The sequence below is a fragment of the Harmonia axyridis genome, chromosome 3, assembly GCF_914767665.1.
Source record: "Harmonia axyridis chromosome 3, icHarAxyr1.1, whole genome shotgun sequence".
Taxonomy (NCBI): domain Eukaryota; kingdom Metazoa; phylum Arthropoda; class Insecta; order Coleoptera; family Coccinellidae; genus Harmonia; species Harmonia axyridis.
Window position 1 is genome coordinate 27,787,286 of NC_059503.1, and position 24,444 is coordinate 27,811,729.

At 32.8% G+C, this 24,444-nt stretch overlaps 8 protein-coding genes across 21 annotated transcripts; 5 read left to right on the forward strand and 3 right to left on the reverse strand.

Annotated features, from left to right (window-relative positions):
* The first annotated feature begins 661 nt into the window (after positions 1-661).
* On the forward strand, positions 662-1,577 carry LOC123674884 (phosphatidylethanolamine-binding protein homolog F40A3.3-like). Its single transcript, XM_045610026.1, has 2 exons — positions 662-818; positions 877-1,577. The coding sequence occupies exon 2, from the start codon at positions 948-950 to the stop codon at positions 1,482-1,484; it is 537 nt and encodes a 178-aa protein (XP_045465982.1). The 5' UTR covers positions 662-818; positions 877-947; the 3' UTR covers positions 1,485-1,577.
* Positions 1,578-2,760: 1,183 nt separating this feature from the next.
* On the reverse strand, positions 2,761-5,191 carry LOC123674873 (histone H2A deubiquitinase MYSM1-like). Of its 3 annotated transcripts, none has more exons than XM_045610000.1 (2): positions 3,936-5,191; positions 2,761-3,869 (listed from the first exon to the last, which is right to left on the reverse strand). In XM_045610000.1, the coding sequence occupies exons 1-2, from the start codon at positions 5,044-5,046 to the stop codon at positions 2,854-2,856; spliced, it is 2,127 nt and encodes a 708-aa protein (XP_045465956.1). In that variant the 5' UTR covers positions 5,047-5,191; the 3' UTR covers positions 2,761-2,853. The 3 variants fall into 3 exon arrangements, with proteins under 3 accessions (XP_045465956.1, XP_045465955.1, XP_045465957.1); XM_045610001.1 differs by having other exon boundaries at positions 2,918-3,061; positions 3,118-5,191; XM_045609999.1 differs by having other exon boundaries at positions 2,761-5,190.
* Positions 5,192-5,277: 86 nt separating this feature from the next.
* Positions 5,278-6,270, forward strand: LOC123674883 (non-homologous end-joining factor 1-like). Its single transcript, XM_045610025.1, has 5 exons — positions 5,278-5,485; positions 5,540-5,731; positions 5,776-5,914; positions 5,967-6,099; positions 6,151-6,270. Exons 1-5 carry the CDS (start codon positions 5,342-5,344, stop codon positions 6,236-6,238), a joined length of 696 nt encoding a protein of 231 aa, XP_045465981.1. The 5' UTR covers positions 5,278-5,341; the 3' UTR covers positions 6,239-6,270.
* A 92-nt stretch (positions 6,271-6,362) lies between these two features.
* Positions 6,363-7,336, forward strand: LOC123674885 (small nuclear ribonucleoprotein Sm D3). The gene is made up of 2 exons (XM_045610027.1): positions 6,363-6,797; positions 7,130-7,336. Exons 1-2 carry the CDS (start codon positions 6,488-6,490, stop codon positions 7,222-7,224), a joined length of 405 nt encoding a protein of 134 aa, XP_045465983.1. The 5' UTR covers positions 6,363-6,487; the 3' UTR covers positions 7,225-7,336.
* LOC123674880 (2-methoxy-6-polyprenyl-1,4-benzoquinol methylase, mitochondrial) lies at positions 7,241-10,705 on the reverse strand. The gene is made up of 5 exons (XM_045610018.1): positions 8,317-10,705; positions 8,074-8,223; positions 7,683-8,019; positions 7,520-7,631; positions 7,241-7,463 (listed from the first exon to the last, which is right to left on the reverse strand). The coding sequence occupies exons 1-5, from the start codon at positions 8,492-8,494 to the stop codon at positions 7,362-7,364; spliced, it is 879 nt and encodes a 292-aa protein (XP_045465974.1). The 5' UTR covers positions 8,495-10,705; the 3' UTR covers positions 7,241-7,361.
* A 140-nt stretch (positions 10,706-10,845) lies between these two features.
* LOC123674878 (transcriptional activator protein Pur-alpha) lies at positions 10,846-14,276 on the reverse strand. 6 transcript variants are annotated; one of them, XM_045610014.1, is made up of 7 exons: positions 14,127-14,226; positions 13,535-13,579; positions 12,971-13,086; positions 12,811-12,913; positions 12,526-12,755; positions 12,040-12,318; positions 10,846-11,404 (listed from the first exon to the last, which is right to left on the reverse strand). In XM_045610014.1, exons 1-7 carry the CDS (start codon positions 14,167-14,169, stop codon positions 11,360-11,362), a joined length of 861 nt encoding a protein of 286 aa, XP_045465970.1. In that variant the 5' UTR covers positions 14,170-14,226; the 3' UTR covers positions 10,846-11,359. The 6 variants fall into 6 exon arrangements, with proteins under 6 accessions (XP_045465970.1, XP_045465968.1, XP_045465973.1 ...); XM_045610012.1 differs by having other exon boundaries at positions 12,008-12,318; XM_045610017.1 differs by lacking the exon at positions 13,535-13,579 and having other exon boundaries at positions 14,127-14,276.
* A 799-nt stretch (positions 14,277-15,075) lies between these two features.
* LOC123674875 (zinc finger protein 723-like) lies at positions 15,076-20,910 on the forward strand. Of its 7 annotated transcripts, none has more exons than XM_045610008.1 (7): positions 15,076-15,365; positions 16,732-17,127; positions 17,434-17,877; positions 18,482-18,655; positions 18,708-18,858; positions 19,619-19,903; positions 19,963-20,910. In XM_045610008.1, exons 2-7 carry the CDS (start codon positions 16,746-16,748, stop codon positions 20,210-20,212), a joined length of 1,686 nt encoding a protein of 561 aa, XP_045465964.1. In that variant the 5' UTR covers positions 15,076-15,365; positions 16,732-16,745; the 3' UTR covers positions 20,213-20,910. The 7 variants fall into 7 exon arrangements, with proteins under 7 accessions (XP_045465964.1, XP_045465958.1, XP_045465965.1 ...); XM_045610002.1 differs by having other exon boundaries at positions 15,080-15,365; positions 18,467-18,655; XM_045610009.1 differs by having other exon boundaries at positions 15,089-15,365; positions 17,446-17,877.
* Positions 20,911-22,843: 1,933 nt separating this feature from the next.
* LOC123676474 (probable phenylalanine--tRNA ligase, mitochondrial) lies at positions 22,844-24,396 on the forward strand. Its single transcript, XM_045612377.1, has one exon. It carries the CDS (start codon positions 22,954-22,956, stop codon positions 24,253-24,255), a length of 1,302 nt encoding a protein of 433 aa, XP_045468333.1. The 5' UTR covers positions 22,844-22,953; the 3' UTR covers positions 24,256-24,396.
* The last annotated feature ends 48 nt before the right edge of the window (positions 24,397-24,444 follow it).

Genomic DNA, 24,444 nt, shown 5'->3' on the forward strand with positions numbered 1-24,444 from the left:
CAATTTATATTTTATTTTGAACTACAAAGTTTGCTCTTGTTGAGTTTCTGTTTTTAGAATATGATTGTAGTTTGAGATTAGATTTCAGAATAGATATATACATTTTCGAAGTTTCATTTAGCTTTGAAAGCCCCAGAAAGTAGGATAATAGATACCTTATCTGATCGCAATTTTTTGAAACTCGATAAACAGCTACCTTCCCGTGGTGAGATCTGGATTATTTGCGATAATTCATTATTAATAGGATCGCAAATCAATGAAATGCTGTATTGCTTTCTTCTATTCAGTTAGCGAGTGTAAAAACACTCCATAACATTAGCGGCATTGTGAAATATTGGGTGAAATGCCTAAAGCATCGACATACCGTTCATTCTGACTGAGCCACTTGACCCCCCGATGTAAAAACGGCAACTTCTAGCATTCTGGCCTGCACATAGCATCACCTCTTATAACAATAACATAGAACCTGATATATATTTGATATAGAAGAAAATTTCTTAAAATATTAAATTATCCCTCAAAATACAAAAGACGCTTTTTTCTTTTCAACGTTATTTGAAAATTCATTGGGCATTCCCTGAAATGTATGCTATTGAATGAAAAAATACATTCTGTGGAAAAATCGTAATAGATAGGTTTTAAGTTTTTTTCTTTTTTTATCCTCGGATATTTTGGGAATATCGAGTGTTCTATGAAAACTGTTTAGTTTTTATCATTCAAGGTCAATTTTCACAATCACTGACCCCGAATCACCATAGACTACATACATTAGACCTTGAATCTTGCAATAAAATTACGCTTATTATCAGTGGATTCAGGTACGTAGATAACCAGGACATTTTCCGAGATTTTTCACAATGTTTGCTTCCCGTTCAGGCTTTCGTACCGGCATTCAAATTTTCCGTAGACAATTTAGTCTAGTCGCCCCTAAAGAATTGTTAAGAAACATGGAAAAGCACGAAGTAGTCCCTGATGTAATAGATGTGGTCCCCGACCAAGGCATAGAAATATCTTATCCTAGCGGGGTAAAAGTTGACTTTGGTAATGAATTAGCACCGACCCAAGTTAAAGATGTTCCCACTGTGAAATGGGCAGCAGACTCAAGCACTCTTTATACCCTATGCATGACTGATCCAGACGCTCCTTCTAGAAAGGAACCCCAATATCGCGAATGGCATCACTGGCTAGTTGGAAATATACCAGGAAATGATGTGTCTAAAGGAGAGACGCTATCAGCTTATGTTGGTTCAGGACCCCCACAAGGCACAGGACTGCACAGATATGTCTTCCTTGTCTACAAGCAGAATGGTAAAATTGATTTTGATGAAAAAAGGCTTCCTAATAACTCTGCTGAAGGAAGGGGCTGCTTTTCTATTAAGAAATTTGCTGCAAAATACAACCTAGGACAACCTGTTGCTGGAAACCTTTATCAGGCCCAATGGGATGATTATGTTCCTCTTTTATATAAACAGCTTGGAGCTTAAGGATCTATATCTTTTTTAATTAGATTTTATTCTTTATTTTTCATCTGATATATATTTCATAGTTACAGTAATAAATACAGTTCTCAAAATAAATATAAGCATATTACTTTCGATGAGCATTCTAACCTTTGATAGATATAAGAATTTTGCATATTTATTTATAATTGCTGATAATTTCAAAAGCACCATTTAGTGAAATATATGCGAGCTGTACCTTCATGCAGAAATTTTTCATCCCTGCATGGATTTTCTCGTAAACCCTAAGCCATTGTTGCATTGAATTTTCAAATATGTAGTAGTATTTTAGGATATTAAGGAGTCTAAATAATTACTAACACATTTACTGCGACACGTGTTGTGCCAGCCCAGCAGAGCCTAGCCTAGTAGAGGATTTTGTAACAAAATGAATAAAACGCCGCATATTGGACGTAGTAACGGAATACTCTATCTGCCCTACGACAGTTGTGGAGTGCGCACAGTTAAAAGTTAAATTTCATGAAAATGGAATTGTTAATTGAAATTGGTCCCTACACCATTTTCATGGTAATTGGGTTTTTTAATAATATATATATATAATTGAAATTGGTTCGCGAAAATAAGGTGCTTTACCTCCTCAAATAATCATTTTTCTTTCCATATTGAATTTTTATGAATTTTGGGCAAACTATATAAAAACAAAACATTTTCTAATTCCGAATCCAAAATTAAGTTTAACTGAGTGGCTGGATCTATATTTTGGTGAGAAACTAACCAAAACACACAGAAACAACTATCTATGTGCAATATGCGCGCATCGCTCATTTGGATCACATAAATTAGTTTTCCTCTATAGTTGCGGTGTTTCTCCCCTGTGCTGTGCTAGGCTCCACTACTTTCAATATGCAGGCAGAGCACCGGAATAGTTTTCATCTGTAGTAACTCCGCTCTGCTGTGCTAGGCTACGAAGCCCTCAGTGTGCAGCTAGCCTGAGTGCGGTGGCAAAAACATAAACATATTACTCCAGAGCAATACCCGTTATCCCTAAATAGGTTGTTTTTTCTTTGTTCCACATGAATCAAAGGTAAAATTCTACTTATTTGAATAATTATCGCGATACATGCTTCTGATGCCCATGATATCCCATTGGTTAAATGGAACTCAAACGAAATTTTACACAGGTGTTCCTGAGGACATGTACTGCACATAATTTGAAATGGGCAAAATCTTTGATCGTAGTGAACATGTTAATAAATGATACTTCATTCTCTCTAGTGGAAGTTCATGAAAAATTGCATTATTCAAATTGTTAAAACCTTTATTTCATCTAGAACTTCTAAATTTCATATAACAGTAACTTTGAACATTTGGAGAAGAACAATCTTAGACTAAACTAGGTTGGCTTATTACAGACATTGATTATGCCTTTAACAATTTTCTGGCATAGCTGCTCTGAAAAATACCTCTCCAAAGTCAATCTGGCACTTGAAACAAACTTTTCCATAAATGTCATACTCTTATCATGCACATAAGGTTGTTGGAAGCTGCTTCCATATTTTTCATCGACATAATCCCCATTCACAACTACAAAGTTATAGATCCTGGAAACATTTGCTATAAATCTATCTAAATTGAAATTTTCTGATACAATTTCAACCTTAAATTTATAAGGTAAAAGCCTTTCATCATTTTCAAGTTTGTCAACAATCAAACATCGATAGTCAGAGGGCGTTAGAGCTGTAGGCCTATTAAAAGGCGACAAAATAATGCCAACACAAGGCTTCTCATTTCCAATCCACTTCTGCAGCCCCTTCTGGGTATCTAAGTCTTGCTGTGAGGGTTCTGGGGCGAACATAGGATGTGAATGGAACCAACCCAGCAAATTTAATTCCATATCATGTATTCTCTCTGCAGATTCAGCCTGAGACACTGGACACATGTCACAATGAGTAGTAGAGGAAGCCAGGTTTTTACAAGGTTCATAATGAGTAATAGATAACAATTTGGTGCTTTGACTCCATGTACCTCCAATAAGCCCCATTACTTCACTAACTGCAGAATGAGCATGAAAATCCATGAGAAGTAAGGTTGATAAATGCAACTTGACCTTGTATTTATAGTCACAAGAAAATGGCTTACAATGAATCAAATAAGTTGGCTGTTTCTTCACTGCTTTCAATTTTGGGTTTACAGGATCCTTATTGATCACTGTAGTTTCTATAATTTCTCCATGGGCCCCATGACTAACTGTACAGCCCCCCTCACCATTGTGTAAAAACTTTTTTTTGAATCGTTTAGGATGAGTGGAGTTTTTCAGCACATTTTCCATTTTTGTATTCTTGAAAATTTTGTGCATAGGTCTGATATATCTAACTCTCCCACATCCATAATTAATCACTCCAATTTGTTCTAGAAAATTATGAATCTTGCATAAAGTGCTCCTTACAGATGGTTTAAATCCTTTTTGTATATCACCTTTTGTTAAATAATTTGGTTTTTTGCAGGTCCAAGAAAATATAATGTGATTCCTCAGTTTCAAATAATTTTCCAAAGATTTTTCATCAATACTTATATTATGGGTGAAAAACTCACTAAAAATAAATTTTTCCAGTCCAGATATTATATTTTTATCTAATTTCACTTCAAATCTGGGAATATCTAAGGAAGATAACTGATTTAAAATATCTGCATCATCTGATGCATTCATTTCATTCTCAGCTTTAATTTCACTACTCTCACCATTGGGTGAACATTCATTCAATGTCTTTTCAATAACAATTTGTTGTGCATCTTTTTGTACATTATTATCTTCACATTTATCCTCTATATCTATTTCTACATCTGAATCTGAACTCTCGGAAGTCTTTTTCATGTAAACAATTTCTCCTTCTAGGCTCAAATCTGTTAGTTTATTACTTTTAGAATCATTATTTATGATATTCTTTCTGGAAATACTCTTATTTACAAGTTTACTTTTGCCTGACTCTACTGTTTGTTTGTTCGGAATTATATTAAATTTAGAATTTTGTTGCTTATGACTAGGTATTTTGATATTATTTCTTACTATCTCTTTTGAAGTATTAATTTTTCTTCTCTTTCTTATATTCTCATTTTGAATATCAATTTCAACTATTTGCTCACTTGTACAGGGTATCTGGGAATCAATGAGAATATTTTCAAGTTCTAAAAAGTCATCACTCAATTTTCTAACTGAATTTCTAACAAAATGTGTTGGATGAAGTTCCATATAAAAACTTTTCAAGTAATACTTGATTTCTGAAGGTGTTTTTGTTCCTATAAATTGAGAAAGACGGAGAGGGCTTTTTCCGAAGATTTCAATACCTCTTTCTAACAATGTTTTTTCTTTTTCAGTCCAACCACTTTCATCAGTTATAGAATTTTCTGTAGTTATATGACCTATGGGTTCCTGGTCCGAATCTTCACGACTCCTGTTGGAGGTCGAATTATTATACCAGCAATCTGGATTTGTACTAGGCCTATCCAACAACCATTGTGGATGGACTGTGTAATCGCAATTCAAAAAATTTGGATCGCCAACTATATTTATTTCTTCATCTTCATCCATTTTTGTTTACGATAGTATTATATCAACAAAAATAAAATTTGTATCCCATGCTAACTAGACATGTTTCCAAACAAGTATCAAGTCGCAATTTGACCCACACCACAGAACAACTGAAACATACAACTAGACTTCATACTTTGAACAACCTTTGAAAATGTCAAATGCCACATTTCCTCTCTTTTTATGGATGTTAATACAAATACTGTAGTCTATTAGTATTCTGTGCTGTAGTCTATGGCTGTACGTTGTTGTTGTTACTCTTAACCTCATCTTTTCTCAATTTATAAATATCAATATGTGGAAATTTTTTGAAGTTGAGAAGAAGGATTTCATTTCTAAAGTGATATCTAAAGCGAGCAGTCTCATACTAACAATAAGTGATTTGAAATCAGTTTGGAGGGAAGAAATTTCATCGGGTGATATTTTATGCAGATTTAAAGTAAACAGATGAATTAATATGTTTTGAGTATTTTTAACACGTAGACTTCTATAGGAAATGAATCCATTGTTTGAGAGCAACGAGAACATCAAAGAGTCGGTGGCTTTAATGATGAATGATATTGATAAGGCTTTAGAACTAAATACTGTATTAAAAGATGATAGTATGGTACTCATGATTACTTCAGAATTAGAAATGAAATACAACATTAAATTCAAATTCATTTTAACGAAACTAGAGGAAGAGGTGCGTGATGAAATCAATAATTTAAAATCCAAATAGGTATTCAGTTTTTCAGTGAAGTCACATTGCCTATGGTACAAACTATATTACAATTAGAGCAAACACAGTGCCTTTTAAGTGATTTACTCAAGAAGAAAGATCGTGAGTTGCAAGAGTACAAACTTGAAAAAGGAGAAATATCTAGAGGTATAAATTTGCAATGATTCAAGAATTTGAGTGGTTATAATATTTTTTTTAGAGGATTTGAAAACTGAACCTTTCGATGGCATTGTGAACGATACATTGTCTGATGACTTAATGCTGAATGTATTGAACAAGAATTTTTTAGTTGGAACTTCGGATCAAAGCAGTTATTCACATGAAACTAATGAGTATAGTGTTTTTAATACATCTTACCTCTAATTAATTAGCGTCTTTTTAAGGTTTGTGAGTGAATATCCAAAAAGTACAAAATCTATTAAGAGGAAAATATACTCGGCGAAAACATCGAATAAAATACATGTATTATGAATAATTTTTATTTAAAAAGTTATTGGAATATATTTTGCTTTTTTTTTACTTTTTTCTCAGTAGATTACAGAAAATATTTATCTATGGTCGAAAATAAATACCTAAAGAAGAATATGTTTTTGTGCTCTGTGCTTTTTTACATAACCTCACATAATCTTTTGTAAGCGTTCCTAGCCGCTTTTCTAACGTTTCGAAAAAACTCAAATAATCTTAATTTTTTCTCAACCTTGGCACATTGATTGAACTAAGATGTCTATCGGTGTACCACTGAAAGTTCTTCATGAAGCTGAAGGCCATATTGTCACCTGTGAAACTATTACAGGTGAAGTTTATAGAGGCAAGTTAATAGAAGCCGAAGACAATATGAACTGCCAAATGTCCCAAATATCAGTAACTTACAGGGATGGTAGAGTTTCCCAATTGGAAAACGTTTACATTAGAGGATCCAAAATAAGATTCCTTATACTACCGGATATGTTGAAAAATGCCCCTATGTTTAAGAAACAGACAAAGGCAGGCACTGCTGGTAGGGGAAAAAGTGCTATACTGCGAGCTCAAGGTAAAAAAAAGGAACTATTTTAAAATTAAAAATTTTGAGATATATGAATTGAATAGAGTTGACTTATTGATTGTGGCTTCAGTCTTGTAATCTGTGTAGGTTGGGTGTGTAAGCACCAGTCAAAAGAATATGTTTTCTGTTTGCTATTGGCCAATCAGTAAGAGTGGTGTGCTTAAAATGTGGTAAGGAGGCACAGTACCAAAGCTAATAATACAAGCAATTATACTAACTCACAATTTTTGAAAGTGCCTGAGAGAGTAACGATAAAAACATTAAATATAATATGCAAGTAAAACATTATCTGTGCTTAAAATAGATATTTTCTGTTTCAGCTGCAAGAGGAAGGGGTCGGGGTATACAGCCTCCTACAAGAGGGGGAAGAGGTGGCTGGCAGCCTCAGCAAGGTAATATGGGGAGAGGTAGATAACTGCTAAATTCACCACCATTGTTTCATTACTTATATTTATATTTAAGATTTCTTACTGGAAAGTGTGATGTAATTGACATATTTGTGTATGAATATAAACCTACATTCTATACATTTTATTTTCTCTATTCTTGTTATCAAAGCTTGAATCCTGAATGAATTGAAACTACTCCATTGGTCAAATTTTCATAAGTAACGGCTCTGAATCCTGCTTCCTCAATCATTTTCTTAAATTTTTCCTAAAAATTTTATTATGAGTTTGAATTTCTACAAAATTATTATTCAAATGATTTACTTGGTCTGGAAACTGCCTAATACTTTCAACTAAATACTGGTAAGGTTTCCACTGTTCTGCAATTATTTGTCCCAATACTGGAATCACTTGAAAACTATATTGGTCATATACCCTAAAATAATGCATTGGATACATTGGGAATATTACTAATTCATATAATTACCATTGCAAAAGTGGATTATTAACATGACTGAATTCCAAACACATGAAACGACCACCTGGCTGCAAAACTCTATAAGCTTCCCTCAAAACCTGATCAATATGAGTCATGTTTCTTATACCAAAAGCTATGGTATAAGCTGAAAAGGAATTATCTTCGAATGGTAGATTTTCTGCATTTGCCTGTTTCCAACTGATAACATTTTGGTTGTGGTTCAAATTTTTACTTCTTGCTTTCCCAACTTCTAACATGTTTTCATTTATATCGCAAACAACAACATGGCAACCAGCTTCACTTTTGGAACTCTTTATATAGTTTAAGAATCGAAACGCTATATCTCCTACAAAAATTTCAACTGAGTAGTTGTATTTTTCAAATTAGATATTAGAAGTACCAGTTCCTCCGGCCATATCCAATAAAGTTGTATTTTTTGTAGGGGCCAATCGATGTATAAATATATCTTTCCATATCCTATGTATTCCTAGAGAAGTGACATCGTTCATTATATCGTACTTTGAGGCAACATCTTCGAAAAGTTTACGAACTAAAAAAAATTCATGATATCTTATTGAGTATAAATGTATCTTATTTCATTACTCAATGAATATATGCAATATTCGGAAAAGCGGAAATATACCTTTTTCGGTTTTTTCACTTTCTTTCACCTGTTGGAAACCGAAATGAGTTGTTTTTTCTTCAGAAGCATCATTTTTTATTACTGTTTGGGATACAAATCTGTTCACCGATACGAAAAATGTATTTCGGAAGAAATTTCTTTTTAACGAAAAGTTCAAAATCAACTTTCCACTAATCATTTTGAGGTTATCTTTCAAGTCGGATCAGATGTTATTTGATGAATTGAGAAGGGATTCAAAATATTTGTGATTTTATTGAAATATGTGAAATGAGTATATACTGGAATCACTGAAAGGATTATTGATACTCAGGTTATTTTTATAAATTTTTATTTGTCGTAACATAATTCTTAAAAAAACATACTCGTTTGTAGAAACATAAGCGACTTATCTGGACAATTCTTAGAATTGCCGAGTTATCTGTGAATTTAATGTGTTTTTCGAACTTCAAACTAACATATTCGTACCTTCTATTTTTAACACCACAAAATAGCTGCAATAGAATCATTTATAATTACGATTTTTGTAATTGGGTTATAAATCAGCTGCAATAAAAATTAGTAAAGCGGATAAAATGGAATAAAGATATTCAAGATGTTTTCAAGCTTTCCTTCCACTGTAATTATAAATAATTCCTTTCAACAGTACCCTACATTAAAGGAACACCTAGTCTCAATATTTATAAGAAACACATTACCTTAGCTATAACAAAAGTTAATTTTACATTATATTCATCAATAGCTTAATTTTGCGATGTATTGCAATGTGATAATAAATTGAACATATAAGGAATACATAAATTTCTTACTTTCTGAAATATTATTTAGGAATTTTCAAAGCCATCTATTGATGACGACAATATAAAATATATCTTTCTCATTTCGAATTTGTGCAGATATTAAGAAAATTTTTTCCTTATAAGGTAAAATGCAAGATATCTCAACAGTAGTCATTCAAATGTTTCCAATTGTTCTATCTCCATCAGTAGGTACTGTTCTTGCGAATTCACCACTTTAAAAAACGCGTTATGTGTATGGTAAGGTAAATCAACAATGGAAAAAATTTAGGAAAATACAAAATCCTCAAATCTATCTACAAAGGGAATTTTTTTGATGGTTCTACTAAATAGTCTCTAAATTCCTCATAAGAGTGTTTCAATTGAAAAATCAAAGTCTATTATTTGATGATTATGAGAAAAAACATGTTTAATCAAAAATTCCAATAACTGAAATCTCATCTTCGCAACATTAAATTTTAGTTTATCATTTTGTTATCACTAAAAAGCTATATTAGAGTAATACAAGGAAAGAATAGTGTCGGATTGAATGTTTGTTTAGGCTGCTCTTAACAAATTTGAAGAAGACAATTTTTTGTTTATCACCGATTTTATTTCTTTTTTTTAAGTCAAAACTATATAGATAATTAAGAAATTATTTTTTAGAATCTTTTCATGAATTATTTCGAAAAGTTGATTACTGCAAGAATTTTAAAAGTTGTCTTCTTCGTAGCTAACTATTTCAAACGAGGTTCTCTTCAGAAGTAATCAATACCAAGATACTCCTTAAAAACATCCAAAAACCTATTTAAACTCTACTTAAACAAACAAACATTCAATCTCTTTTTATAATATGATCTTATATAAAAATCAATAGTGACTAGTCAACTACAATAAAAGAAACAAAAATTGAAAAAGAACATAACATAGTGTTCCTTCTATAATTGGAAAAACAAAAATATATCTTTTATTATATATATTTCAATTTGTTTATAAAATTTTGATGCAAAATTTGTCAAACTTAAATGAATTTTGTAAATCACAATTTCTTTGAATTCTATCGTTCACAAATTATGAATTGTTTTTTAATATTTCAAAAAACTTCTTGTCCTTTTCGGGCACCACTTGTCTAGGCATATCAACTTTTTGAATTATCCACAACAAAAGATACATATCACATGAAGATATTCAATAAATATCTCGTTCTTTCATTTTTAGAATTTCTGATACAAATCAAATCTGTTCAGTGCCTAACAGTAACACCTTTTTAGAAGGGAATATTGAAAAAAAACTTAATATTCAAGGATGCATAAGGAATAAACAATTATTGTATTCTTACAATTAATCAACAGCATATTTCAAATATTCTCATTTTATGGGTCACCCTGTAACTGTCTGAAGTAGCTTTGAAACTAAATATTCAAAAATTCAAGTAATCAGAAATATACATTGAACGTTTCAACAACACAAGAACAATAAAATTCAACACTTCTCACGACTTAGCTCTGAAGCTATTCAGCTTCAAATTCAATTTAAACTTTTGCTCATATACAAAACAGTTGGCAGTTGAAGAGGTAGTTCTTTTGTACTATAAAAACACATCTTACGCCGCCACCAGAAAGCATTAACATAAGAGACAAAACAAATCAAGGACAAGAAACAAAATAATAAATAAGGTTATTGTATCTTGTACCAGAGGTGGTATTATAATTTTGTTTGACGATGAAAGTGTATTAAAAAAATTAAAATATATAAATAAATAAAAGATCTTTATTATAAATACATAAATAATTTAACATCACAGAAACATCATAAATATGAACCGATCAAATATATGCAAAATCAAAATATAACATCTAATTGATAATTCTTTAGAAACTTTTCTAAAATCTGTTAATTTTGAAAACACTATTGTGGTGCCCTTATTGATTTTCCATGTTTTTCATTTCAAACTTACACAGATCCATCCCAAATATTAACAACTTAAAAATCAGCTAAATAAACAATTCATTTTTTTGTAATATTTTCAACATATAATAGAGAATCTAACATTTATAGTGTTTTGAAACACTGCTCTGAAAACCAACTGTCGAATCAAATATTTTGCCATTAGGGTCTCGTCAATGCCCATTCCCTTTTTTTTATATTTTTGTTTTTTTACCTTCTGGATAATTCAAGTGCACAAACTGGACAAGACACTGATGGCACTACTGTCCAATTTTATAATTTGTTATATTAATAAATCTAATAGTCTAAAATGGCAGAGACGCCTACTTTAAACTTGTCCCGCTGTCTTGCTGAGTATTGTTTCCAACCTAAAAGCAACAGAGGTTTCGATTATTGACTGGATTTCATTGTGGATTTTCAAGAATTTTTAATCCTGTGTGAAGTAACATTCACTTGCATCAATTATTTACAGACTGAAGAAATATAAAGTAACAAATAAACTAATGAAATTTGTCGATAATATTTTGTATGCTTAATTCCGCTCAATTTCAATTCTGGTTTACTTATCTTCCGCTTTTAAAAGATCTACACCTAATATACACTCTATCAGACAACAATTGTTTGGTTGGCACATTTGATAATCTTATCCCAAAGATTCTGGCACAGTATGCCGGCAAAGTACAAGCTGTCAAATGCAGATAACCTTTCAGGGTTTTTCTATTCGTTCAATGCTTTTACAAAAATCTTACCTCTTTATTGCAGAAAAATAAATGAAGAAATCAGAAGAGGTAAAGGTAAAGAATCAAACATGTGACAAGTCTAAAGGAGACACTAATATTACTTTTTCATTTGGGACAACTTGAATATCGCTTACAAAATATTATCGAATTATTTTATCCGGAAATTGAATTTCTTCATCACACATTAATGAATTGACAGTTTCTGCGCAAATGCATCTGAAAATTTAGCACCTTTCTTGAGATCCGTCGCCCCGTCGACTCACCATTGTGTGCTGATCCGAACCGGGACCTGAACCGATCCCTTGAGACTGACCCTGACCGCCCAGCGGTTTGTTCAGCTTGTCGCAATAGTCGGCTAGTATATCTCGGAACCTTGGCCAGCTTTTTTCTGGTAGGGTGATGGCGGTCCTGAAATTCGTTTTTACCTCGCTGATGCGCATGTACACCCCACGGTTGTTCTGGCCAATGTCAAAGTAAAAGTTTTTGTTGTCAACATGCATCTGGTTGCCTTCAGGCAGGTCGTGTTTATAAGCGTGTTCGTCCTATAATAAGAAAAAAGTTTAAATGAGAAAAAAGTTATAGTAATAAAGTGGAATGTCAGAGGACACAATTTGAAAAAATACAGGGGATGCTTCTTGAAATTCCTCCTTTTAGGAAAGTACAAAAAAGAACAAACTAACCCATGAAAATGTTCTAAATCAAAACTCATGCTCTACAATCCCTTAATTTAAAAATACCCTATTCCTCACCTGAGTAAACTCGTCCAAGAGATCTGTGAGTGCATCCCGAAATTCAATCATCCCTTGTGCCGGTATGGCGACTTGAGAACGGGGCCCGCCCCTAGTGATGGTCTGGGAGACTCGTAGAAAGCGTCCTCTTGCGTTTTCCTTCAGATCGAGATAGTAGCGGCGGTTGTCTTTCATCATCATTTCGCTTTTCAACTTGCCATCTTCGGGTACATTATCAGGATTTGGAGGCCCTGCAATATTTTTTTTTTAGTAAAAACGGCGCAACGTTATGCCATGAAAGCTTACCCAATGATGAATAGTATTCGCTGAAAGCTGACAGGTGATCCCTGAACTCTGCGGCGGTAGATAAGGCCAAGAAAATCTGAGATCTCCGTCCATCTGCTCCAATCTGAATAGATGAAAAAATGTATAATAAATTCATTACCTTTTCCATAGCACAACTTACCTCTGCAACTTTAATGAAGCGACCTCTCCGATTTTGTTTGACATCTAAATAGAATCGCTTGCTCTGAATCTGGAGCATTTTAGTCGCCAATTCCTGCTCCACATGTGCTTGGGGACCTACAAAAAATACCGGAATCAGCAGATAAAGACACAACCGCCGGCGGAACAATTAGTACGAAAAATATCGTGAAAAAACCATACTGGGGTCCTTCCAATACTGGATCCTCTCAAAGGGCCACTCTGACTGCATATTGGTGTCAATTACAAAAAAGAACAAAGTAATTAAGAACCAAAAAACACACTCATGAGCGAAAGAAGGCGACACTACCGGCGCGAAACTCTACATGCTGAATGAGATGAAGTGATTCAGAGGTTGTAGCCAGCAAACGTGCACTGATTCCAAGAAATCCTCATGACTCATATTTAAGACAATTTCATTGATGAAAATGGTGATCTTGGCGCAACTCTTGTAATCGCAATTTATTCATGATAGAGAATTAGCGGTTTATCTATGTTTGAGGAAAAATCCTATCATGAATCAAGCAGAAATGCGAGAAATACTAACCTGGATCGTAGTCGCTGCTCCCTTGCTCCATACCTTGATGATATTCTACAAGTTAAACGAGTCAAGTTATTAACAAGGATATTTTTCCAAGAGAATATCTTCTAATCTACCGATTTCACCGACTTCTCAATCCGCTCATTCGAAAATTTAAAGAAATTCGAAAAATATCCTCGGAAAACATCATTCTTTGCAGTAAGGCTTACATTCGAAAATTTCGACGTATGGGCTCCTAAGAAAGCCAACCTAACAAACATTATCCAAGGTCATTGAGAGCCTACGACAATCCACATTACATTGCAGTTTTTGCGGCTAATCTGACCTAATTAATCGTTTCAATCAATTGAGTATTGAACCAATCTTTGATAAACCATTATTATACACTTTTATAATCAATCATTAGCCATGATTTCCTGAGAAATTACGGTTTTCAATTTGATTACAATTGAAGTATCGCCATTTTGCATCAGTTGTCAAAATTGCAGGACAGATATTTCAGCATCCAATCGGAATTTCGTGGAGATTTCAACAGAGATAAGGGAAAAACATATAGGTAATCTGCCTATAATAGATTCTTGTAAATTTATTAACTTACTTTGCGAACTTGAACCCTCATCTCCACTTCCTAAATCCGACATTGCAAACCCTCACACACTCAACCTTCACTGACTTGGGGCAAACGCAAAAGTCACCAGAAATATCACTAATCATATACGGCTGTTCCATTTGACCGTGAAACAGCTGTGAAGACCTGTTTAATTAATTATTATTCGATTCGATTCATAGGTGAAGTTTTTTGATTCGATTTATTCCTGGTACAGGCTATATTTGTAAAGAATTAAGGTTTTTTTTAGGACACGAGCGTTATGTTTGTTATTATTATTTGCAGGAAAGCTATGAAAAAAAACGATTTCATTTTTTATCCCTACTTAATTCTGTTTCATCTTACATTTCAAAAAAGAATAATGAATATTACAATTCTTTCAATGAAAACAATTTATATTTAATATTATTTAGAATTTATTGTTTGAATTTCCGAGAAGAAATAGGTATCAATTCAACTTTCACTGCAAGTGAAAAATGTGACTTAATATCTAGATTTTATGTTTATAATTTTTTCTTTATTGGATATAGGCGTTGATTGAAGTATTTCTTATATTTGGATCAACTGTCGGATTTTTTTTGGAACAGCTGAATTTCTAGGCTCGTAGGAAATGCGGAATAGAATAATTTCTGGGTATAATAATTTCTTTATCATTGTTATTTACTGTCAACTTTCCGTGTATTCCATTTCATGATTATAACAATTTTGTCAATAAAAAATTCCCTAGTACAAATACATTTTCCGGTAGGATTCTAATTGGAAATAGCGATATCAGATTGTACTAGGAATGATGTCATGGGTTGTATAATTCTGGAATTCAAAATTGAATCAAACGTTAGATTGTGACGTCAACAGACGATCGTGGCTATTGGAAAGTGAGATAATCAATCTATTTTAAATTGCAATTACTTCACATTACTTCGACTAAAATCGGAAATTAGAGGTTATGCGCTGGCGCAATGCATCTAAGCTTCCTAGAAAATTTGACGGCGAGGGGAACAAAGATGGCTATGACTATGTCCGCCATTTTCTAAAGTGAGATAGAACAAGTTGTTTTCCCCAATTTTCTCCAAAATTACGCCGTTTTCTACAAAATTTTGAACGGGTGATGCACTTACTAGCCCGGATTTACGTTTATTCGACATCAGAATACAGGATCACATCGAAAATTCTATCTTTTTTCCCAAATCGAGTTCGGCGTCTTGGAGGAGCGTTTTAGTGATAGAGGAGGTAGGTAAATGGTTTTCTTTGTTCTGCACTTATTTCATTTCAACTTTATCAGCGTCTTTGTTTGTAAAAAGAGATAAATTCTGAGGAAGTAAATTTTTGGAAAAATTTGTCGAAATCCATTATTCGCTTGATTACAGATTAATTTTCGTTTTAACAACCGCACCCATATCTACGAAAGCCGTTTTTCAATTAATTTAAAACCTTGAAGGAAATTGTATCAACCGGCTTTTAAGCGTACTCATTATAAGTTATTGCTTACTATAATATTATTTCAGAACTTTTTCTGTATTGGTTTTTTACAAATTTTATACTTTAGTGAATAACATAACAAATTGAAGAATGGGGATTGATATTAATTGTCATTTTTTTAATTATTTGGACTGGAATAAAGAATGTTATCCTATAGTGAAAGTAATATAAGAATATTTGTAGATTTAAGGAAATAGATTATGTGCTCATGAAAATTTCGTTTCGTTCCTTATTTGACATTTGTTTTAATACAAACATTAATTGTTAATTGTTGTCTCTGATACAAAAGAATATAGAATATTGTACTTTCATTTTCTCTATGAATCGATTGTTTCATCAAGGGATGGCCTAATGAAATAGGTATTTGCTCAGTTTATTATGAAAACTAATTAGAGTACATATTTGGAATCATTTCTTTATTTCAAATTGATTTATTATAAACATCAAGATCAATATATAAAGATAGTTGAACAGGGTGTTAATTTTATAAATTTATTGAATGAACATTTAATTCTTGAAAAAATTTAGTAATTTAAAGTAATTAGATACTTTTTAAACAATGAACTCTCTGAATAGTTTTAGAGAATTTATTTGCCCCCTTAAACTATCAAGATGCGTAAAATTCAAAAATCCTAATCAGCAGATTGCTAGTTAAAAAAAAAATTGTAATAAACTCAAACTTTAATTTGTAATAGAAAAGAATTTGTCATAGTTCTTACTGTTACTTACCTTAAAAAAAAACACAGCAGTTCTTTGCAATAAGTATTTCCAATTGATGCTGAAACTACATCCCAACATATAGAATAGAACCAACCCATGAATGCTAATGGAAAGATATAAGTTTGTGAATTGAATTTTTTAATTTATAAGGTATTGCGTGAAGAAGAAACAATTATGTATTTCTGTGTAAAGTAGATTTTATGCAAGCAAGAACTTACAAGATGAAATATCTAGTAAAAAATAAATCTCTTTTGCGTTTATCTGAGGGAACAAAGAAAAGTTGCATTAAAATATTGTAGGACTTCGTCTTCAAATCAACTATTTATTAAAATTGCGTTTAAAGGATATTATTATTATTACATTATTATTTCTTATATTTAATAAATTGTTTTTTCAGACTAGTGGCCAACAATGTTCGACCCTAACGCAATAACTACACAGCAGTCACAAATTCAGTATCAGCAGCAGCAACCCCAGCAAACAGACAAAGACAAGAACCAGGATGGCACCCAAAAGGAGAGCTTCCCATCCTTCTGTTACGCCAATGTTAACATGATTCATAAGATCACCCCCAACACCACCCAACCACAGCACTCCACAGTCAACATGTCCCAGCTGTCGGATGATAAGTGCTATATAACTCAGCCCTTTAGTTATAATTATGCCCTTGTTAACCAGATGTCGCTGACGCAGAACACTATTACTTTCAAGTGTGAGATTTGCGGCCTCATGTTCGCCCACCTCTCTCTATTGAACCACCATAAGAGGACAACACATCAGCAAGGAGATCAAGGTAGAATTTAGTATAATTAAGATCAAGCGAATGTTCACACTGAGAGGATCCCTTTGTTCTTTGTCACTTTCTTGTCTTCTGTTACTACAATTCCCTCTACTTCATCTATCTCATTTTGATACTTTATCTACCTCACCTTGATTTTACCCCTTTATTAATTCTTTTTGATTCCATTATTCACTATAATTTTTTTTATTTAACTCTTGTGGCAGACAGAAGTATATAATTTTGTGATTTCTCACTGCGATCTTCAAAAAAGTAGTATTGCCTGTCGCTCACTACCTTGTTTAATTGTTTTCCAATCAGAATTTTTCACAGGTCAGATCCAGCAGCCACAACAAATCACGTTACAGGTACAGCCGCAACAACAACAAGCAACTCAGATCCAGATTGTATCAGCCGATCGTATTAGGTTTTCTTGCGAGGAATGTGGACTGACCTTTGCTACGCAGCAAGAACTTAAGACGCACAAGATCCAAAGTCATGGAGCTACCCAACAGGTGGTCACTACACAGGTAGTGACTACTCAAGCTCAACCAAACACTCTGAAAATTAAGAACTGTGAGAGCTGTGGAGCTCCACTGCCCCAGGACAACAACAAGAAGAGAGCTGTCATGAAAGTCAAGTGTGAGAGCTGCCTATCTGCTGAAGCAATACAACCTCAGATCTTTGTGGTGGCGACTGCACCTGACACCTCTACTGTTAAGTTTGAGGAGTCCACTGGTACACAGACTACCACTACAAATCTTGGTTAGTCCTTTTTTTTATCATATACTTATTAGTGTACCTATACAAATTCAGTTTATCAACTAGTTAATTAATTATTATACTTCAATGATCCACATCGTATAACATTTTTATTTAAAAGACTACATGTGGATTAAAATAGTTCTTAGATTGTCAGACAAAAGCACATAATTCACTTTTCTGAATCTATTTATATTTCAGAGCATTAATTGAATGATATCAACACAGTTTTTATTTATATGCTTTAGGGCCAGTTGTACCATTTGTATAAACATTGATTAAAATTTAAACATTGATTAATTTCTGATTTCTCTTGAGAAATCGTAGAGTAATCAACGTTTAAATTTTTAATCAATGTTTAGGCAAATGGTGCAACTGGCCATTAGTCTTTCTGCCCTAGAATTTAGTACAGTAAACACCTATAATGATCATTATTATTCGTTTTTTTGAACAATAATTTTCATTGTTGTTGTTTTATCTTTTTTTTTTGTGTATAGATTTTAAAAAATACTAATTTTTATGTAACATTGCTCTTACACACAGCTAATTCTCTTTGGAAAAAACCTCTTTTTGACACATTGATTGATTGTAGAATTTCAAAACACAGGGACCCAGAACACTATCCCAATTGGTGTTAAAAATAACCATCCTGTGAAGAGAAGGGGTTTTGCAAGCGCCATGAAATGCACTAAATGCAATGGAAGCGGCATCATCTTCATTGGAGGTACAAAAAACCAACAGAACAACGTGGATAAACCATTCCACTGTAACATTTGCAATGGTAATTTGAACTAAATGTGAAAAGTTCTTGTTATTGATAATTGTCATTGCAGGATCTTTTAGTAGGTATTCTTCACTATGGTCACACAAGAGGTTACATACAGGCGAGAAAAACTTCAAGTGCAACATATGTGGATTGGCTTTTGCGAAAGCAGCCTACCTAAAGAATCATTCCAGGATACACACAGGAGAGAAGCCCTATAGGTAAAATATGTTGTGATATTTCAGATTGATGGACCTGATAAGGTTCTAATAATAACTATCCGTACATGATAAATAAAAATTAACAACAGTCAATGACCTAAGTCCTTCAGCTCATCATGAATGAAGAATACTTGTCTCTCAACATAGTAATTATTCTTAGTGTTGATGTTACCACCCTTGCAGAATATTCAATACTGATTATCTGCAATTTGATATAGGGAATGAACATACTCAACCATTGGCCACAATATGGTTTTATAAAATGGATGGATGGATACCATTTTCAAGTTAATTTTTTTGATTTCCTGCAATTTAATATAGGCAATGAACATACTCAATAATTGGCCATATTATGGTTTTATTTATGATGGATACCATTTTCAAGTTGATTTTTTGATTCTTATATGTTAAAAATCTAATAATTACCTACTAAGATGTGTTTGTTCTTGGGACAATGAGTGCCAGTATTGAATTTTCTCCCACCTCCTAATGTATACTTTCAGAGTTCCTATAAATTTAAATTCAACTCTGTCCTTTCAGGCTAGAGTAACTTTTAATATATAAAGTAAGTGACTAGTAATTCTGGTCTTATTTTAAAAGTGCCCTTAATATCTTACCTTACAATTTATTATCAACCTGTTACCCAAGTTCAATATTTCGAATTGGTATATTGGAAAGAAATGAATAGAGTACAGGAATGATGTTTATATGATAATATTACATTTCATTTCACCTAAATTTCAGAATTTATCTCTTGCAGATGTAATGTTTGTGGCATGCAGTTCTCTCAATCTCCCCATCTTAAGAACCATGAGCGCATTCACTCAGGAGAAAGACCTTACGTCTGCGAGGTATGTGAGAAAAAGTTCGCTCGTCACTCAACTTTGTGGAACCATAGGCGAATTCACACCGGCGAGAAACCCTATAGGTGTGACATCTGCGGCTCTTGCTTTAATCAAGCAACGCATCTGAAAAACCACGCCAAAGTTCATTCAGGAGAAAAGCCCTTCAAGTGCGATATTTGTGCTGTGGGGTTCTCAGATAGGTGAGTTTTTTTTTTGGTGAAATTTCTTTCATGTATGCCTCATGCTATTTATTTCTCAGGTTCGCTCTCAAGCGTCATAGAAACATCCACGAAAAATACGGTCGTACCAAGCCCCAAGTGACAACATCTTCTACAGAAGAGACCCAAACTGTCAACACCACAACAGACTCCAACACTTCTATGCCATCTACAGTCCAGGAATCCCAAGAAATTGAAGCCCAATATGAAACAAAATATGAGGAAGAGGAGCATGTTGAGCTCACAGAAGAGATGACTGACATATCGGAATTGCAAGTTCAACTTGCTTAAAGAAGCTTATTTTATATTTCCACGTCTAGCCAAATTATGTGCCATGTCTTTAGATCTGCATAAGGGCATAGTAAAAATTAGCTATGAAATATTAGAACTCCTGAATGATAGGTTACCAAGTAACCTAACTTTTTGACATTACATTATAGGTTAAGAGTGAATCAAAGAAAGCGCTGTGTTAGTAGGGATATGTATTTATATTATAGATCAATAACCCGAACAATAATTTCAGTTTTTAACCGAAGGCTTCCCTACTCAGAATAAAGACTTTCCAAAATGATAATTTGTGATAAGTAGTCATTAGTGCCATCTTAATCTAATTGATGAGCGACGTCATTTTACTTTCATTCATTTATTTTTATTATTTGGAAGTGATTCAATTGAATTTGAAAATATTTCATCAGAAAGATTATGTTGATTCTTGCAAGAAATTCTATATTATGAATTGAATTTTTTTTCATTCACTAATCGTTTTATGCGTAATTTGTTATTTCAATTATCAAAGCAATATTGTTATACATTTTTACTTGTTCTTTGAAAAATGAAGAAAAGGTGTTTACCATGATTTTAGGTTTTTTAATCTTGATTTGTGAAATATTGAATATTGTTCATTGATGTAATGTATGCGAGTCACTCTAAATTGTACATATATAATATGAATGAATAATTTAGTTTTTTAGAATATATCGTCTTTAATATTTGATGTTTTTTTATTCAGGTTGGGCTCCTGCATAATTAATTTGCATTTCCTAAGAATGGAAACTGCTTGATTTAAATTCAAGTTGGGAACTTTTATCGCTCAGTTTAGATTAAAAATAGAATATATATAATATATATATATATATAATCTGTATCCCATTTGATACCTTTCGGTGTATGGGTATATATATAATAATAATCTTTATTTTTCTGATCTATAAATAAATGTATATGGTGCAAATAATCTGCCAAATCTTGATCTATTATGGTGAAGAAAGTATTTTAATTTTGAATTGGGTTATATTGAAAATAATGAGGCATAATTCTTACATAACACACTATAGTGTTGTACACAACATTACTCAGCAAAATTCCTTGAAAATAGGAAGACGTAAATTCCATACATTTCCTACTCGGCCGGCATCCAGCCTTATATTACAGGGCACCCTGGTAACTCCTAATTTTTTTGTTTCATTAAACAGAGTTCAGTCATATGTGGAATTAATTTGATAAAGAAATACAATCTTGTCCTACCAATGTTCAGCTAGTTCGTTCTCCAATAAATTACATAATACTACCATAATAATTTTATGTAAATTCCACCTGGTCCTTATGTACAGGATGGGCCACGGTCAATATAATGCTGGATTTTTATGGAGAACGGAAAGTACAATTTTATTGAAAAGTTGGAAGTTGGAACCACTGTTGGAAAATCGCAGCGATGAAAATATTTTCGATCGAAAGCAATACAAGATATTTTCTTTGCTTGTGATGTTGCAGCTTATATAAAAAAATACTAACAACTTTGATATTTCAAATAGAACCCCCTTTATATTATTAGTTTTTTCAGTTTGGTGTTGACTCTTTGATTATTTATGAACATGAGCATTGTTCAATGCATTAAACGGTACAACCCATTTGAAAATAAAAACTAAACAATATAACAATTGAAAGATACATCAGTAAAATTAAAAACAGAACGATTAATTCTGAAACAGTTAAATGAGATTCCAAACAGGTTCATATGAGAAGAGATAACATTAAAAAGCGTCATTACGAGATGAAAAAAGAACTATCTACGGTAGTTGGCATGGGACCTCTCCTGTTAGAAAATCATCATGCTTCTAGTATTAAACGACACATAAATATTTAACCTGTACAACAATTCAGGACAACAAATCATCCCATTCAACAGCTTGAACACAAACAACAAATCCAAATAAGAAAACCTAGATTATAAAGAGGACGAGCGCATAGAGGACCTTACTGTATCATAGTCAAGGCCCTGAGATGAAAAACCCAATCTGAAAGCACACATATATAGGAATCTAATCTGAATTCTCTCGAGATAGGAGACGTGAGTGGACATATGACGGCGACCACACAACAGAGAAATACTCAACAATACTTCTATTGTATGATGTGTATAATAATCTGAAAGTTTGATTATTATTGTATAAAATTCCTTATCCCTATCTCTAGCGGTTTTCCAGGAATTTATTGATTTACTCTTTTTTTTGTGCTAAACATAACTCCAATTAAACTTCCATCACTTCGGTATTTGGAGTTCAAAACTGTTGAAATTTCGTGTATGGATTACCAATATCACGTGTATCATTTACGTCTAATGAAATACGTCCTTAATTAAAATCACAGGCTTCAACGAGACATACTAAAATGATAAAAAGTGGCAAGTTTGTTTCCGTCTCTAATCATTCTTTTATGGAAATGCTCTAATCATTATATTAACGACCTGGATCTACCAGGACTGAAAATTTCAATATAATTAGGATCACAAAACATTTACAACCCTTTATAATAGATACCCAATTCACAAAAAAGAAGGAACTTTTTTTTGTATTTCTAAACTAAGGTTCATCAGATCTATTGTATATGTTCTCTATTAGTATTATTAGTAGTCCATATGTTGCAGTAATATTATATAACCTTTAATTTTTTCCGAAAATACGTCAAAACATTAATATATTTCTGCTATAACGAAAAATCTTCCTGATGAAAAGTTTATAAAATTAATTGGAAAAATGCTTCTCAAGAAAATATTGCATCCTAATTCTCTCAGTACAAAGTGCCTTCGTCAATTCTCTGAAGCACATCAAGCAGTCAAACCCAATATAAATATAGGAAAAAATGACTATATAAGAGACGATTATACTAATGTTACAGAAAAGATTTTATCGCATCTCGGAAAAAATCTCCATCTCCAAAAAGGACATCCCTTAAAAATGATATCTCAGAGAGTTATAAATTATTTTTACAAGTCATTCAGAAACACCAGAGGTAACCCCCAGTTCTCAATGTGGAACAATCTCTCTCCAATTGTATCTATTGAACAAAATTTTGACAGTCTCTTCATTCCGACTGATCATGTTTCGAGGTCTAAAAGCGACTGTTATTATCTTAATAGACAGTATTTACTGAGGGCTCATATGACAGCCCACCAATCTGAGCTCATGAAATCTGGTTTAGATAACTTTCTGATGGTGGGAGATGTTTATAGAAGAGATGAAATAGACAGTACACATTACCCAGTATTCCACCAGTTGGATGGAGTGCGTTTAAGATCTAGATCTGAACTTTTTCCTAATGACGACTCCCTGGAAATCTTTGAATTAGGTGACTTTACAGAGAACATAGGATCCCAATCGAAACAGACATGTCACACTTTGGAAGCAGTCAAACTGTTGGAGTTTGAATTGAAAAATGTACTTGTACAGCTTGCGATAAGCTTATTTGGCGAAGACCTTAAATATAGATGGGTTGATACGTATTTTCCTTTCACTCAGCCTTCTTGGGAGCTAGAAGTCTTTCATGAGGATAAATGGATGGAAGTCCTAGGTTGTGGTATCATGCGACAACCAATATTAACCAATGCAGGAATTAATAACAAAGTAGGATGGGCATTTGGAATAGGCCTAGAAAGACTAGCTATGTGCTTATACAAAATTCCAGACATTCGTTTATTTTGGTCAACTGACACAGGATTCTTAAATCAATTCAAGAATGCAGATGTTGATGATAAAGTTATTTACAAATCTATCAGTCAATATCCTCAGTGCATCAATGATATAAGTTTTTGGTTACCGCAGGATAAAGAATATGTTGAAAACGATTTTTATGATTTAGTGAGAACAGTTGGGGGCGACATTGTTGAACAAGTTATATTGAAAGATGATTTTATACATCCAAAAACCAGAAAAAGAAGTCACTGTTACAGAATCGTTTACAGGCATATGGAACGCACATTGAGACAAGAAGAAGTCAATGTAATTCACAAACAAATTGAACAAGAAGCTATCAAACAGCTTTTTGTGACTATAAGATAATTGTTTCCAATAATAAAATTTTTAAGAATGTTATGATTTTTATCGTAAGAATATGTACGGAAGGTTCAAGAGTTTGTAAACAAATTTATTAAATTACTTTTAGGTAGAATAAATTACAACAATAAGAAGACTGTAAACACATTTTGTATTTTATTTTTAAAATTGACACCTGAATTGACCAGTTAACTT